General features: G+C 36.6%; 1 protein-coding gene across 5 annotated transcripts; it reads left to right on the top strand.

Annotated features, from left to right (window-relative positions):
* The first annotated feature begins 8,834 nt into the window (after positions 1-8,834).
* LOC125678168 (uncharacterized) lies at positions 8,835-16,585 on the top strand. 5 transcript variants are annotated; one of them, XM_048916407.2, is made up of 7 exons: positions 8,835-9,470; positions 10,491-10,537; positions 13,505-13,583; positions 14,595-14,659; positions 14,766-14,903; positions 15,008-15,207; positions 15,307-16,585. In XM_048916407.2, exons 1-7 carry the CDS (start codon positions 9,436-9,438, stop codon positions 15,850-15,852), a joined length of 1,110 nt encoding a protein of 369 aa, XP_048772364.2. In that variant the 5' UTR covers positions 8,835-9,435; the 3' UTR covers positions 15,853-16,585. The 5 variants fall into 5 exon arrangements, with proteins under 5 accessions (XP_048772364.2, XP_048772361.2, XP_048772362.2 ...); XM_048916404.2 differs by having other exon boundaries at positions 8,837-9,470; positions 15,008-16,585; XM_048916405.2 differs by lacking the exon at positions 8,835-9,470 and having other exon boundaries at positions 10,125-10,537; positions 15,008-16,585.
* The last annotated feature ends 217 nt before the right edge of the window (positions 16,586-16,802 follow it).

Below are 16,802 nucleotides of genomic sequence, written 5' to 3'. Positions count from 1 at the left end.
ATCTGGAAGACGTGGAAGCACAGGTAGTTCCTGGTTCTCAGCTTCCTTCTACACCTTCACCTAAACATATTCTTTTCTAATTGTTATATCTTAAATAATATGTTTAAGATTTAATTCTACTGCAAATATTAGTATGTAAATAGCATTTAAGGTTGGAATAAACCCTGTTTACATGTACTTGCCTTGTTTACATCAAAGAAGACTGCTTTGCTCTCTATGTCAGAAATTACAGCTTTGCGCTTCACATTCAAAAGATAACTTCATGAACAAGAGGCCCATGGGCCACATCGCTCACCTGAGTCACCTTGGCCCATATCTGAAGACTTTCCATATATATTTGCATGTAAAACCTTAGTCCCTATTATGGCCCAAACTACCCTTTGCAAACTTGAATCTACACTATGTCAGAAAGCTTTCGTATAAATGTCAACTTCTTTGGCCCAATGGTTCTTGAGAAGAAGATTTTAAAGTTTTTCCCTATATATTTGTATGTAAAACTTTGATCCCCCTTGTGGCCCCATCCTACCCCCGGGGGCCATGATTTGAACAAACTAGAATCTGCACTATGTCAGAAAAATTTCATGTAAAAATCAGCTTTTCTGGCTCAGTGGTTCTTGAGAAAAAGATTTTAACTATATATTTGTATGTAAAACTTTGATCCCCCTTGTGGCCCCGGGCATCCAACCCCCGGAGCCCATGATTTGAACAAACTTGAATCTGCATTATGTCAGGAAGCTTTCATGTAAATCTCAACTTTTCTGGCTTAGTGGTTCTTGAGAAGAAGATTTTTAAAGATTTGTCATATATATTTGTATGTAAAACTTTGAATCCCTATTGTGGCCCCATCCAACCCCCGGGGCCCATGATTTGAACAAACTTGAATCTGCATTATGTCAGAAAGCTTTCATATAAATCTCAGCTTTTCTGGCTTAGTGGTTCTTGAGAAGAAGATTTTTAAAGTTTTTCCCTATATATTTGTGTGCAAAACTTTGATCCCCCCTTGGGGCCCCATCCTATTCCCGGGGGCCATGATTTGAACAAACTTGAATCTGCATTATGTCAGGAAGCTTTCATATAAATCTCAGCTTTTCTGGCTTAGTGGTTCTTGAGAAGAAGATTTTTAAAGTTTTTCCCTATATATTTGTGTGCAAAACTTTGATCCCCCCTTGGGGCCCCATCCTATCCCCGGGGGCCATGATTTGAATAAACTTGAATCTGCACTATGTCAGAAAGTTTTCATGTAAAAATCAGCTTTTTTGACTCAGTGGTTCTTGAGAAGAAGATTTTTAAAGATTTTTCCTATATATTTGTATGTAAAACTTTGATCCCCTATTGTGGCCCCATCCAACCCCAGGGGCCCATGATTTGAACAAACTTGAATCTGCATTATGTCAGGAAGCTTTCATGTAAATCTCAGCTTTTCTGGCTTAGTGGTTCTTGAGAAGATTTTAAAAGTTTTTCCTTATATATTTGTATGTAAAAATTTGATCCCCCCTTGTGGCCCCATCCTACTACCGGGGGTCATGATTTGAACAAACTTGAATCTGCAATATGTCAGGAAGCTTTCAGATAAATTTTAGCTCTTCTGGCCCAGTGGTTCTTGAGAAGAAGATTTTTAAATGACCCCACACTATTTTTGCATTTTTGCGATTATCTCCCCTTTGAAAGGGACATGGCCCTTCATTTGAACAAACTTGAAAGCCCTTCACCCAAGGATGCTTTTGGCCATGTTTGGTTGAAATTGGCCCAGTGGTTCTGGAGAAGAAGTCGAAAATGTGAAAAGTTTAACAGACAGACAGACGACGGACAAAAAGCGATCAGAAAAGCTCACTTGATCGTCAACTTAACGTATTTATGTAGCAATAATACATTATCACCAGCATATGGTGTTTACATCTCTCAACTGATTCGACACGCAAGAGCTTGTTCTGCGTATGGTCAGTTTTTAAATCGAAGCAGGCTACCTACATACAAGTTGATGGTGCAAGGGTTCCAACAGTCTCGTTAAAAATCAGCATTTCGCAAATTCTATGGTCGTTTTAACGATCTAAATTGCCAATACAACATATCATTGGGTTAAATGCTGTCTGACGTGTTTCATGCCGATTGTTAGGCCGTTCTTGGCACACTGATTTTGACTACGAATAACTCCGTTTACCTGTTTGTCATAAACTTGAGGTTCAAATTTGCAGTCAGCATCAATGTTCAATGAAATATGACGCATGTATGGAATACTCTTGTTTTTTTTTTTTTATTATTTCAAAATCAGTCACTGTGATATATCGAATATACATGTAAATGAAAATGAGTATTGTTAACGATGTAGATAATACGTCGTTGTTATTCCTGTAGGTCGAGTTGAAGGTCACAGCAAGCGATTTTTCTCATATAGAAGCTTTGGAATAAATTGTGTCCTATATGCAAGGTGAAGATAACGATTTGTGATCAATCTCATAACTCCCACAAGCAATACAAAATAGATAGTTGGGCAAACACAGACCCATGGATTCATTATATGAATACAAAAACAGGTCAGCTGATACAGGAACACAATCTGTTACTTTGGAAATCCCATCAAACTCCGATGACTTGATCAACAAAGACTACGTAGATATTGTGAATGAGGAACGTCAGCATCTCTTTAAGATTTTTCTGTCTTCCATTCTTATTGAAGAAGCAGCTGTTTATGATGTCAAAAGCCTAGTCTTTAATTCATTGTGAGGAACAGTCTTGTAGTCACACGTCTTGGGTCCGTTTTTGTGATTTCAACCTTACTAAACGTTCCTTCTTCTTTTTTGAATCCACATATGGGACCCCCCCCCCCCCCCCCCCCCCCCCATAAAACATCAATAACAAAATATCCCTGTTAAGAGGCCTTCATTGAGAAACATTGTGTGTATACATTTTGGGGTTAATCAGTTTCCGATGTTTTCCCTCTATCCTTCCCGGTGTCTGCCTGTACCGACTCGGTCAACTTTGTGGTGCTATATCCATCTGTTGATCAAGATAATATAGATTTTTTTATTTATATTTTACTAAATTTCTGGGATAACTTTAAAAAAAAATTCCTGTTTTACCTTCCGTAAAATGAAAATGTAGGACAAAATTTATTTCCTTGTTTACTTTGAAAATGACCTCCTTGTAGAAAGGGGACGATTATTTCTTCATTCCACAAGTAGGGATTGAAGACTTACGAAACTGAGAGATCACCTATAGTTGACATACCGAGAGTAAACAGTTCAGTCTGTTAAATTATGAACGTAACACGTTTTTCTTTCTTAAAGGGGCATGGACAAAATTTTATTTCCCCCTTTTCAACGTTTACAGTTAAATCGTTTTTGTTTACATATATGATTCCTTAATGTCAAATACCATGCTTAAAACAAAATGAGATGCGAAAAACAGTAGAAACTGTTTAATTGTGTTCATAACTTGTAAATTAAAAAAAAAATCTACTATAAACAAAACTCTTATTAGTATGTAAACAAAAACAAGACACGAGCCTTGTTTACATAACAAAGAATTGTGAGGTCCGTATCTTCACTGTCATGATCGTGTGCAGGATTGGACAAAACAAGATGGCAGACGGCATTTCCAAACAAAGGTAGGCTCTTAAAACTCTTCATTTTACCGACTTATTAGACGACGAATTTATGAATTTAAAACACTGTCTGGCCAGGGAGACATCATTAAGTTGATTGGTAGTTGGAATTCTTACTCATGTACACGTACAAGTCTAAATTCATTGATCGAAGTTGACGATGTTGCCTCGATAGAATTCGAAGCGGGCGAAGATGTTTCTAATCATGTTTTCATGTATTTTAAGGTACTTTAGGTAAAATAGACTCTGCACATGTCTTTTGATGAAAACTTGAACCAGTGTATGCGATTTGTCCCTTAAATTGCCGTGATTAAATAGATATCTTGACTTGAACATTTGCTAATGTCCAGGATTGGACTATGGTCGTTTCCACACGGTGTTTTAAATTCATAAATTCGTCGTCTAATAAGTCGGTAAAATGAAGAGTTTTAAAAGCCTACCTTTGTTTGAAAATGCCGTCTGCCATCTTGTTTTGTCCAATCCTGCACACGATCATGACAGTGTATCTTTCTTGAATTGATTGATTGAATATTGTTTAACGTCCCTCTCGAGAATTTTTCACCGATATGGAGACATCACCACTGCCGCTGAAGGACTTCAAAATTTAACCTATGGCCATTGAGCAGGGAGGGATCTTTATCGTGCCACACTTACTGTGACACAGGGCCTCAGTTTTGCGGTCTCTTCCGAAGTACAGCCACATTTAGTCGCCTCTTACGACAAGCAAGGAGTAGTGAGAACCTATTCTAACCCGGATCCTCACAGTAGAGCATATTCGCTTCGCGTGAATAGGAGTTCGTGAGTTCGATGTACATCTACATGTTTAAAATATGCACCTGTATTATACTAACCAGTCCAACGAAATTTGAGTAAGGAAGGTTGGGTTTTCCCCCATAAGGCTGTGTATATTGGATTCGATCAAATATACTTGCAACAATGTTCCCCATTTTGTTGTTGTTTAGACTAATTTTGAATTATCTAGATGGAAATCAAAGTTGTGGAAAACTGCCGGCAGAACCGATTAAAAATGCTTGCGACCGGTGAAAACGCCATTGAACCGGTGTAACCGTGGTGGCTGTCGCTGGTGACCAGGGTCGAAAAGAACTACTCGAATCACCGGCTTCTGCGCATGCGTGGTGTTTAACTCGAAGCGGTGCCCCATTGGTTTTAAATCCATAGTAATAATAAACCCCCTTCTCAGTTTTCTGTTTCGTATGCACATCATAACTTGAAAGATACAAATTAACTTGTTTTATCAAATTCCAAAATTGATATTTTAATGCATAAGATTTCTGAATTATGTCCAAGATATCTAATAACGAATAACCAACTTGAAAACAATGGCTTTTTATTCAAAGCATATTTACAATAGTAACAATTCCTAAGTCATCTTTTATATTTTAATCACATGATAGCAGGTGTGAAAAAGGCACAGCTAGACGTCTTAAACTTCGATTACGTGCAGGTATAAACAATTACCTGTAAACACCAGGTTATTCTACCGTGACCAACCTTCGTAATCGTATATAATTACAAGTACCACTCGACCAACTTACTATCAATATTCAACATGGTTTCATTATTCATTCATTTTTTTCTTCTCTCACACTCTTTTATTTCAAATATATTTTCTGATGATCTGAATTCAAATTATCTCCGATATGCGAACAACCACACATCTACTGCATACAACTCGGAGGTTTACTTTGGGTGTTTTTGTACAAAAGTGGAAGACTTTCCTATTAAGAGATAATTGTTTTTGTGTTAAAATTTAACCAACTAGACTCTGTATACATATAGCAGGGTCGGTCGTGTAAAGGAACAAGCAGGCATCGTGTCATCCTTCTTATTCCCAATAAAAACCATAAGACAACAAAACTAATGTCTGGCGGTTTTTTTCTTCTTTATTTACATGTACCTAATATCTATTTTCAAGGTCAACGTATGCCCAACTATAATTGCTTACAAAGGACACGTTTCAGTTTCACGGAATTAGTCAAAATAGAATTCATGTTTGGTATACGGACAAAAAGTCACAGGATAAACGTCACTGGACAGAAAGTCACAAAATATGTAGAAAAGTCACAAAAATGACTTAGCAAATGAGACCCCATATATACTTTTAAGATAATAATAACAGGTGGTACCCAAATACTCACTAAAGCTGTTGTTCAGACACCAGAAATTTCTTACAGTGGATAGGAGGTAGAAGGGAATACATGTCATCATTATTGGTGTTTGTTTTGCCACATTTAGCACCTTCAGTTCATTATTAAATGTTCATTATTAGATAATAAGAAAGGAAAAATCATTAAGTTGTTTATATAGAAATTATTATATGATAGTTCACTTACTTCTTGTTTTGACAATGGAAGCCATCCAGAATTCTGCCATCAGATTTTGTTTTGACAATCATTACATGTAATATGTAGTATGTAAAACTTATACGGTACCAATTTTGTTGCACCAGATGCGCATTTCGACAAATAATGTCTCTTCAGTGATGCTCAACCGAAATGTTTGAATCCGAAATAACTATGAAGTATTAGAGCTAAATATAGCCAAAAATAGCGTGCCAAAAAAGTGAAGTCAAATTCGTCCAAGTATACTAAACTAAATGATCATCAAGCTTATTTTTATTTTATCTAAATAAGAAATCTCTTTTTAAAAATCAAAATGATATTTTACAATAAATATGACAAAAGGAATAACAATTTTATAATTATTATCAAAATCTCATAGAAAATATAAATTTTGCATATATATTTTCTTAAACTTTACAAAAAGAACAGATATGTTTTCAAATATATATATCAAAATTTTTTATTTTCTTATAAACTGTGACTTTTTGTCCTGTGACATCAGAACTGACTAGTGTAAGTTCCGTAAAAGTTGTAAAAGGTGCAAATAGGTGGCGGTTTGATTTGAACTAGATAATCTAAGTGTAGTTTCAGAATTCGGGAGAAAAAAAATGGGGAAAATAATTATTTTGAATTAATTATGAGCGTCGGTGACTGGAGTTGCACGTCAGAATGACCGCTTCATATTTTGTCAGAACTGACTAGTGTATGGTCTGTAAAAGTTATAAAAGGTGCAAATATGTGGCGGTTTGATTTGAACTAAGTGTAGTTTCAGAATTCGGGAGAAAAAAATGGGGAAAATAATTATTTTGAATTAATTATGAGCGTCGGTGACTGGAGTCGCACTTCAAAATGACCGTTTCATACTTTGTCAGAACTGACTAGTGTATGGTCCGTAAAAGGTGCAAATAGGTGACGGTTTGATTTGAACTAGATGATCCAAGTGTAGTTTCAGAATTCGGGAGAAAAAAAATGGGAAAAATAATTATTTTGAATTAATTATGAGCGTCGGTGACTGGAGTCGCATTTCAGAATGACCGTTTCATATTTTGTCAGAACTGACTAGTGTATGGTCTGTAAAAGTTATAAAAGGTGCAAATAGGTGACGGTTTGATTTGAACTAGATAATCTAAGTGTAGTTTCAGAATTTCATATTTTGTCAGCTGATCCAGCTGCTGGGTCACAGTGCAGTTCAATGGCATACACATCTGTATTGTATGCTTCAGTAACAAATATTTGCTCTTGGTCTGCAGTTGATGCCAACCGTGTTATGTTTCAAGGCCATACCCTGCATACTAATCAATTAATTTCTTTACACAGGGATATGCCAAACTCGGACCTTTGGCTAGCCATTGATGAATTGCCAACACAGCCAACCAACCTCATTGACAATTCACCCTTTTCTTTCCAGGTTGAGAAATCATCTCCAGCATTCTTTCTTTTTCAGGATTTTCAGTCGGAGTTCATCCCAGTCTGTACTAAGTTTTAAACCAATTTCGAACACTGCTTTTCTGTTACTATAATTCAGAAAAATATACTGACTCATGCATAGCTCTTATCCTTGGACGAATTTGGCTTCACTTTTTTGGCACGCTGTTTTTGGCTATATTTAGCTCTAAAACTTCATAGTTATTTTGGATTTTAAACATTTCAGTTGAGCATCACTGAAGAGACATTATTTGTCGAAATGCGCATCTGGTGCATCAAAATTGGTACCGTATGAGTTTTACTGACACCAGCATATTTTAGTGGGGGGGGGGGTCTTCTTTTTTGTTTTACCACACCCAAACATATAAAAGATGCGGTGACTACAAATGAAGGGAAGAAAGAACAAGAATTTCAGTCTAAAATGCATTAAAATGCACCATTTTAAATCATTCTTTTTAAATGGGTTAACCTCCCCACACCCCCCAACCCCATCGTAAGATATAGATTTGCCACTGTATTTGAGTGCAACCTGATGTTATAATAGAACAGACGTAGCTCAAGAATTGCAAATACTTCTCATTACCAGCTCATTAGAGTTATATCGCGCTTTGATGACTCTTGTGCGTCATTGGTAAGAAAATGCAAAAGTCTCGCGAGCAATTGCGAGATTACTGGGACATAAACGAAACGTTCATAGCAACCCCCCCCCCCTTTTTTTTTTAAGTCAAAGTACATGGTGTATTTTAAAATAAAATAGCCATTGGTCAAACTGCATTTTTAAAATATTCTAACACTAGATTATCAAGGATGTTACATTTTTATGCCCCCCTTTGAAAAAGAGGGGGCAAATTGTTTTGCAACTGTCGGTCGGTCGGTCTGTAGACCATGTGTTGTCCGCTCAATATCTTGAGAACCATTCACTTGATGATAATGATATTTCATATGTGGGTTGGTTATGAGTAGAAGAGGACCCCTAATGTTTTTCAAGTCCAAAGGTCAAGGGTCAATCTACTCTGGACATAGGAATATAATGTCCGCTCAATATCTTGAGAACCCTTTGCTTGAAAAACATCACACTTAGCACACTGGTATATCCTAAGGAGTAGATTACGCCTATTGATTTTGAGGTCATATGGTCAAGGGTCAAACTGGGCATAGGAATATACTGACCATTCAATGTCTAGAGAACCCTTTGCTTGACAGACATCAAACTTGGCACACCAGTACATCTTCAGATGAATATGACCCTTATTGATTTTGAGGTCACATGGTCAAAGGTCAAGGGTCAAACTGGACATAGGAATATACTGTCCGTTCAATATCTTGAGAACTCTTTGCTTGACAGACGTCAAACATGGTACACTGGTACAACTTCAGGAGAAGATGCCTGGGTTGTTGGTTTTTTTGTTGTTGTTTTTGTGTGTGTGTGTGTGTTTTTTTGTGTTTTTTTTTAATATTTAGTTTCCTGTAAGCATCGGCGCATTTTTCAGCGCAATTATCTTATAAAACTAAAATGCGATTGCGTAATACTTTTTCCTTAAACGAGATCGAGGCTGATTAAAGCGAAACCATCATGGCCGCGTGGCCCATTAAATTTACAGCTGGAGGGAAACCACTTAAAAAACATAAACTAACAGATGAAGACAAGTTTAAATTAGCTGCAATAATGTAGCCCTCTCTGATTCTTTTTTCGTTTTTTTTGTTTTTGTTTTTTTTTTAGGGAGAGGGCTACAACTCCTTAGGATCTCCGTTATGGTGCAAATGCGGGAGTGATTCACTCCCGCAATATTTGCGCTCATTCTAAACATTTCCTGACTTTCTTTACGTAAATAAAATGATATTCTATGTTTCTTAGTCAATATATAAATTTACAACCTGCAACTTAAGATTAGTGAGGCTCTATTCTTCCGTTTTCAACAATTTCGATAAATTCCAATTTCTCCATTCATATTCGTGCGCCATGTTTGATGTACTGAAGTTTCAACTTCCGATTGTCAAGTCATTTGCATATGCCATATAAGGTAGTATTTACATCAATGGACAAGTATGGAGGCGAAAGCTATTTCGTCGGTATTGAAAAGGTTTGAATTTAATATCAAGTTAAAAACCGAACAGCAGAGTGTAAATTCTTTCTGCAACAATATGATTTTCCTTTCTTTGTCGAAGTGGCTCGAGTAATTACATTTTCGCGTTGATTGTCAATGTTTAAGTTTTTCATTAGATCCACCTACGAGATCTCGCGATAACAAGCATGGCGGAGCAGACGAAGAATTTTGCATGCTGTACATTATATTTAATGAAAAACACCTTTATTAGACATGCCCGAGCACAAAGTTGGTACTCCTTTTGGTGTAAACAACATTTGGGACTAATACACAGAGTTTATTATCGGTTATTCATAAAATTATTTTGCACCATTACGGAAATCCTATGGAATTGTAGCCCTATCCCAAAAACGTCAGAATAAAAAAAAATTGGATAGGGCTACATTATTGCAGCTAAGTTTAAATACGAAAGATCTCGACAAAGAGAATTCAAACACAATTGGACAGAGAGGCGGGAATGGCTGAAATTCGATGGTGAAAATTTTAATGTCGGCTCAACAAACTACAAGTACTCTTCTATACATGTAACAGATCATGAAAATTCTGTTCTTCACCGAAGAGGTGTGGAGATTTCACTAGCATAGAAATGGAGACTGAGTAAATGTAATTATGAAGTATAAAGATGTTTAATAAAGTAAATAAATGTTGTGTAGTTTTTGGTGGTTTTTTTATTTTTATTTTGTGACTTTAGATTTCGGACTGGCTTATGTTGCCTTCTTGTCAGGCCGAATGACTGGCTATCTAGAAAAGTTTTCCACAACTCTGGAAATGCAAAATTCCCTGGGTTGTTGTTTTTTTATTTGGTTTGGTTGTTGTTGTTTTTCCCCTACAATAAGCCATTTGCGAGGGGATGCAGCGATTTGAGGAGTCCTTGCCTACGCTAAGTTACTCTATATGTACAGTGTATATGTTCAAGTACTTTTTATTTTCGCACGCGGAAATCTAATTTAAAATCTTCTCTGCACACATTAATTTAATTTAACGTCGACATTGTAGAGACTGTAAGACAGAGCACCCCGTAATGAATAGAATGGTCAGTAAAGGTAAGCAATATAGATTTTTCATTGTTATAGAGGAAAGAGTATTCATTGTATACATGTATCAAGAAGGAAAATAACCGATTGATATTTTGAATTGGTCGTAAATTTTTTATCGTTTTGATAATTTTTCTTAAGGTTGATAGACCTAAATCACAATTTTGGGCACTTTTGTGTACATCTTAATTAATCCCATGATTTTAGTAATAATGATTGATATGGCAGATATAATACGCTAATTACATATGTATGACGTTTGACGACATCACGAATGCGCATTAGATTTTACTTCCCCCACGAAGAGTCAAAATCTGCCCTGTCACAGAAATTAACGAAATTGATGGAATAAAATGTTGAAGTATCACAATTTAAATACCAGAAGATATTATTCCAAAAAATATTTAAATATGGTATTACAGTGGGTCAATTATCAATATGTCAGAATGTAATTTTGTCTCCCCCCCCCAAAAAAAAAAAGAACAGAGCTCCTTCGTATTTCGCTTTTCATGTAGATCAAAAAATTCTTTAATTATGTATATTTGTTTCTTATTAAATGAATTACAAACAATTGTTATTATGAAAGGTGAAGATAACGAACAGTAATCAATATCATAACTCCTATAAGCAATACAAAATAGATAGTTGGACAAACACGGACCCCTGGACACACCAGAGGTGGGATCAGGTGCCCAGGAGGAGTAGGCATCCCCTGTCGACCTGTCACACCCGCCGTGAGCCCTATATCTTGATCAGGTAAACGGAGTTAGCCGTGGCCAAAATCAGTGTGCCAAGAGCAGCCTAAAAATCGGTATGAAACACGTTGCAGACAGCATTTGGGCCAATGATAGGTAATAAAATAAACATAATAAACTATTCAACAATCTATTGATTAATCCTTCGAATGACAGTATTCCAATTAAAAAAAAAAGAGGGGGAATATCTAACAGAATCACCTCGATTCATCTTCGTATGCCCTTGGTCAATTTCGCAGATCCAATCCTCGTTTTATTTAGTATCGATCGCGAGTAAAAAATAAAATAAAGAAATCCAAGTTTCGCTAGCAGTAGCGATCTCATTAATAACCGCTAATCACAGTCTTCGTAATAACAAGAAAAGTGGGTGGTCAATTCTATATGAACGTTTTTTTCCTCCTGGTTGGTTTGTGTATTGTTTAACGCACCGCTTGGGAATGTTTCATACATATGGAGATGTCACCACTGTTAGTGAAGGGATGCAAAATTAAGGCCTATGTATAGACGGCCTTTGAACAGGGAGTGATCTTTATCGTGCCACACCTGCTATGACACGGGGCCTCGGGTTAATTGTTGGGTGTGGGGTTTTTTTCGGTCTCATCCAAGGGGCCATTCCATTAAGACATTCTTGCATTTTAAATAATGATCTTTATCGTAAAAACTTCATTGCCTCTCCAAATTGTATGTGGTCATATTGAAGATGTCCATCATTTCTTCTTTGCATACATGGGGGCCTCCGTGGCCGAGTAGTTAGAGCATCGCGCTCAAAATCACACGGCCTCTCACCTCTGTCGTCGAGGGTTTGAATCCCGTTCGCGCCGGTAAGTGAGAAAGTTTCCTATTTTACTTTCGGAAGGTCGGTGGTCTCTTCGCAGGTACATTGTATCTGGGTTCTCTCTTCCACCAATAAAAACTGGGCGCCATCGGATAACTGAAAAATTGTTGAGTGTGGCGGAAAAGATCAATCAATCAATCTCCTTTGTATGCAAAAGATATACTCAAGCAGGAAGTTGTTTTTTCAATGAACTGCTTCAATTAAATGATATTGCTATTGTCGATACCCACCTTTTATTATGGGGAAATGAATATTTTTCAAATGATGTAAATTTTTATGTTTTCAGAGCAGTTCAGAAGTTTATTAAGAACTCTTACCAGATTTTAATCAGACCTATATATCATATTTTAAAAATAAGTTTTGCATTTTATGCCTGATTATATACTTACATGAATCTAAACATATATTGTATAATATCATGATTGTATATTATAACGAATATTATATTTCCTGTGGTAGGACAATCTTTATTTGTACATGTATAACATAATATAGTTTGTATATGGGAGATATCTTCTAAGTTGTTAGAACTTGAAACCAATCCCTTTGTATATTTATACAATAAAATATGTTCAAATCATTAAGTTGCATCTTACGACAAACATGGTGTACTGAGGACCTCTTCTAACCCATGATCCCTATTCTGTATCTAGATGGGGGAGACCCACCAAGCGCAACTTTCCGAAGCTTTAACTGTTCTTTTAGAATGGTGAAAACAGCTGATGAATCAATGTTTGTAATATTTGTAAGGTTTTCCACGGTATATCTTGCATCTTCTGAAATTAGTCCTGATCCGGGTTAGAATAGGTGCTCAGTACCCCCTTGCTTGTCGTAGAAGGCAACTAAATGGGGCTGCAAATGTTAGGCCTATGCTCGCCGCTTATTGGCCTTTGAGCATGGAGGGATCTTTATCGTACCACACCTGCTGTGACACGGGACCTCGGTTTTTTCGGTCTAATACGAAGGACTGCCCCATTTAGTCGCCTCTTACGACAAGCAAGGGGTGCTGAGGACCTATTCTAACCCGGATCCCCACGGGAAGTCCCTTAAATTTAAATTCGAAGTAAACTAATGTCCGTGTGAACGCGGTTCAGATTTGATACGTGAAGATGGAATCAATGATTAGTATCACTGAATTGTAATAAAATACATGTATGTTGCTACACTTTCTTTCGCCAATTCCAATGGGCCCATCAATAACACTCGGAATCAAATTTTATGATGCTAACCAAAAGTGCGCCAACATATACGGAACATAAATATTGTTTGTATCTTTTGAACAATGGATAAACAATCTATCCTTAAGCCCATGTCGTGAAATAAAAATGAAGAATATGTAAATGTAAGTGAATGAAGATATTGTCTACGTCTTTTACTTCTTTACAGGAAGTCAAACAGCTGCCATGATAGGCCATGTTCTTCATTTGTTTCTGTGTAAGATTCCAATTACTTCAGCATGTGATGGGTGAGTTCAGAATTATAATCGTTTTGAAATCAAACTAAACGTGTCCTCAGCAATTTATATCTAAATGAAATAAGACGAATTTGTTATACATACATTTAATTTTCGAGAAATCAATTCAAATGCTTCACTGAGAAATTAGAATTACATTCTTGAGAAAATGATTTTCGAAAAGAATCAATAACCCGGAAACAATTATGATCATTTCTTAATGGGCGTTTCCTGTGGAAATGTTAGAGGAAACGCCTTGGACTAGAGTCGCTAAATCTGGTATATGGATGTAACTGTGTATCATCAAGTTTAAGAGCGGGAAGTGGGTTCGTATGAAGTGATCTTTACTTGTACAATGTATACTACCAAGTCAGTCATATTGTACTTCCCTCGCTTCGGCTACTATACTTGATCAGAAATGTCGAATTATTTTCTATTGCTGATATTATTTTCAACTGATCTGGAAGGCTGTCGCAAGTAAGTTACATGTATATATATATATATATATATATATATGATTTTAAGATAATACGAATGATAAACTCATGAAAAGGCGAATATAACGAACAATGATCAATCTCATAACTCCTGTAAAGAATACAAAATTAAGAGTAGGGCAAACCCGAACCTCCGGACATACATGTACCAGAAGTGGGATCAGGTGCCTAAGAGGAGTAAGCATCCCCTGTCAACCGGTCACACCCGCCTGGGCCCTATATCTTGATCAGGTAAACAGAGTAATTCGTTGTCAAAATCAGTGTGTAAAGAACGGCCTAACAATTGGTATGAAGCACGTCAGACATCATTTGACTCAATGGCAGTTTGTCTTGGTAAATTAGATCGTTATAACGACCATATGTTTTATGTAAGAAATATAAGGACCGAAGACATAAGAGAACATACATGTACTTTAAATACTGTGCATATTGGAGTACAAGTAAAATCTTTTTCAATATATTCTATGAAATTCTTATTCAAAGTCATACACACAATTAAATTCAGTCTTTACTCTTTGGTTCGCAGATTGGAAGAATCCACATCTTTAGTTTGTTGTGCCGATTATCATCTCAAAGATGGCGCTTGTGTCGGTAGGATGGAGAAGCAAAATTAAAGCTTGTTTTATGTGAATAATGCCAATTCTTTGTGATTTTAAGCATTTTTGAGCTCCTCTAATATCTAGACTTTTATTTATAGATTGTCCAGTTGGATACTTTGGACCAGACTGTAGGCACACTTGTGGATATCCTTGGTACGGGAGACGATGCCTGAGCAAATGTGACTGTCCTAAAGACTGGTGTAACCCAGCCTCCGGATGCAAAGACCCAGTCACCTGTAAGTTCATAGAGTGTAACACATGTTCAAACAAAATTGAATTCTACCTTTTGATGAAAATCGACATAAAGCATATTCATTTTGTTCGTATTTTGTTTCTAAAGCTGGTCAGAGTAGTAGTCCAAGTCCAGCATCTCAATCCAGAGTACTGACATCAAATACAACGCTACCAACCACAACGACGGAATCTTTTATCAACTCCACTGTGAAAATGAAGAAGCAACAAACTAAAATGTACAATGATTGGAATGACACCACCACCACAAAACATTTAACGACAGGCACGGAAATTGAAGCTAAAATCGTGAATGGTGCTCAGATGACTGATAATGTGAATATTATTGTCATATCCGGGATCGGTAGTCTTGTAATATTGTTACTTATTGTTGTCATCGTTGTGCAGATCAGATGGAAAAGAAAGCAAAAGGTCACCAAACGAGAGAGTGTTGTACTGCATGCCAGAGACCATGTCGATACTTACTGCGAAATCGACGACATCATGGTTCCCTCAACACCAGAAGATAACAGAAAGAGCAATGCTGGAAAGTATGAATCAATTAGCCAGTCAGTAAAGGAGAGGACAAAATATACGACTCTTCCAACCAAACACAAACACATGGCTGACAGAAACAATTATGCTACCCCAGTATCTCTCGCCAAAGAAACAACAGAGAGTGTCGAGAAAGTACATCCCCAGTGCGTCAATATGGAGCAAGACAATCTGGAATCACAAGTGCTACTAAGAAAGGCCAGCACAAATCGAAATCTCAATATTTCGGTTATGCCAGATGCTCCTGCGGCGTCTAAAATTACCAGCGGTTACATTGACATGAACAAAGGTGAAAAGCTAGATGAATATGTAGCCATGGAAGGTCAACCCCAAGTGTTGAAAAACTCCGGTCTCCAAAAAGGTGACAATGCATATCTTATGAATGACACATATACTTGAAAAAAAAAGTGCAGGATATACTTTAGGTTTGCCATTTTATTGATATCGATATTATTTTGTGTAAAGTCCATTATTCTGAGTTTAAAATCATGATACTAAGAACAAATTGTTTGAAAATCTTTAATTTTTCTCACATTATGTTTTTATCCGCATTGTATCTTCATTCTGTACTAAATTCTGAGTGTAGTAGTCATCTTCCATTTCTGATCAATGATAGTGTATTTGATGAGAATCGACAAAAATAGATGAAATTTGTACTGTGCATCTGATAGTAGAAATATTGATAGGGTAATGATAAAAGTAACTTCTGTTTACTTGAGAATGAAATTAGATATTGAATGACTAATATTCTCACCATAGAAACTTTCAGAAAGGATTTGTTGGTAACACCTGGAATAATAACTTTTAAATTCATACATCATACTTTCATTGGATCAATGCTGTCTGACGTGTTTCATACCGTTTGACACACTGATTTTGACTATGGATAACACCGTTTACCTGATAAAGACAATAGAGCTCACGGCGGGTGTGGCTGCTCGACAGGGAATGCTTGCTCCTCCTGGGCACCTGACCCCGCCTCTGGTGTGTCTGGGGGTCAGTGTTTGCCCAGCTCTTTAGTTTGTATATCTTGTGGGAATTCAGACATTGGTCACTGTTCGTTATCTTTGCCGTTCGTTTATCTGTTATATACATGGTATAAATATTCATTTAAATAAAAATGTTCACATTGCATGATGATTTTTTTTGGTTACTCACAAACATATAGTGTACTGAGGGGAAAGAAAAGCTTATTTTATAAAAAAAAATAATTGATTGTATCTTGCTTAACGTTTCACTCGAGAATTTTTCACTCATATGGAAACGTCACCAAGACCGGTGAAGGGCTGCAAATTTAGGCCTATGTTCGGCGCTTACGGCTATTGAGCAGTGAGGGTTCTTTAGCGTGT

Source organism: Ostrea edulis, chromosome 2, assembly GCF_947568905.1.
Source record: "Ostrea edulis chromosome 2, xbOstEdul1.1, whole genome shotgun sequence".
Lineage (NCBI taxonomy): Eukaryota > Metazoa > Mollusca > Bivalvia > Ostreida > Ostreidae > Ostrea > Ostrea edulis.
Note: the sequence above shows the minus strand (reverse complement) of the source record. Positions and strands in the feature narration are given on the sequence as shown.

Coding starts and splice junctions, on each gene's coding strand:
- LOC125678168 (XM_048916404.2), top strand. CDS start 9,436: ATGGAGGCGAAAGCTATTTCGTCGGTATTGAAAAG. Junction 10,538..13,504: donor GAATAGAATGGTCAGTAAAG/GTAAGCAATATA, acceptor ACTTCTTTACAG/GAAGTCAAACAGCTGCCATG. Junction 14,660..14,765: donor CAAAGATGGCGCTTGTGTCG/GTAGGATGGAGA, acceptor TTTTATTTATAG/ATTGTCCAGTTGGATACTTT.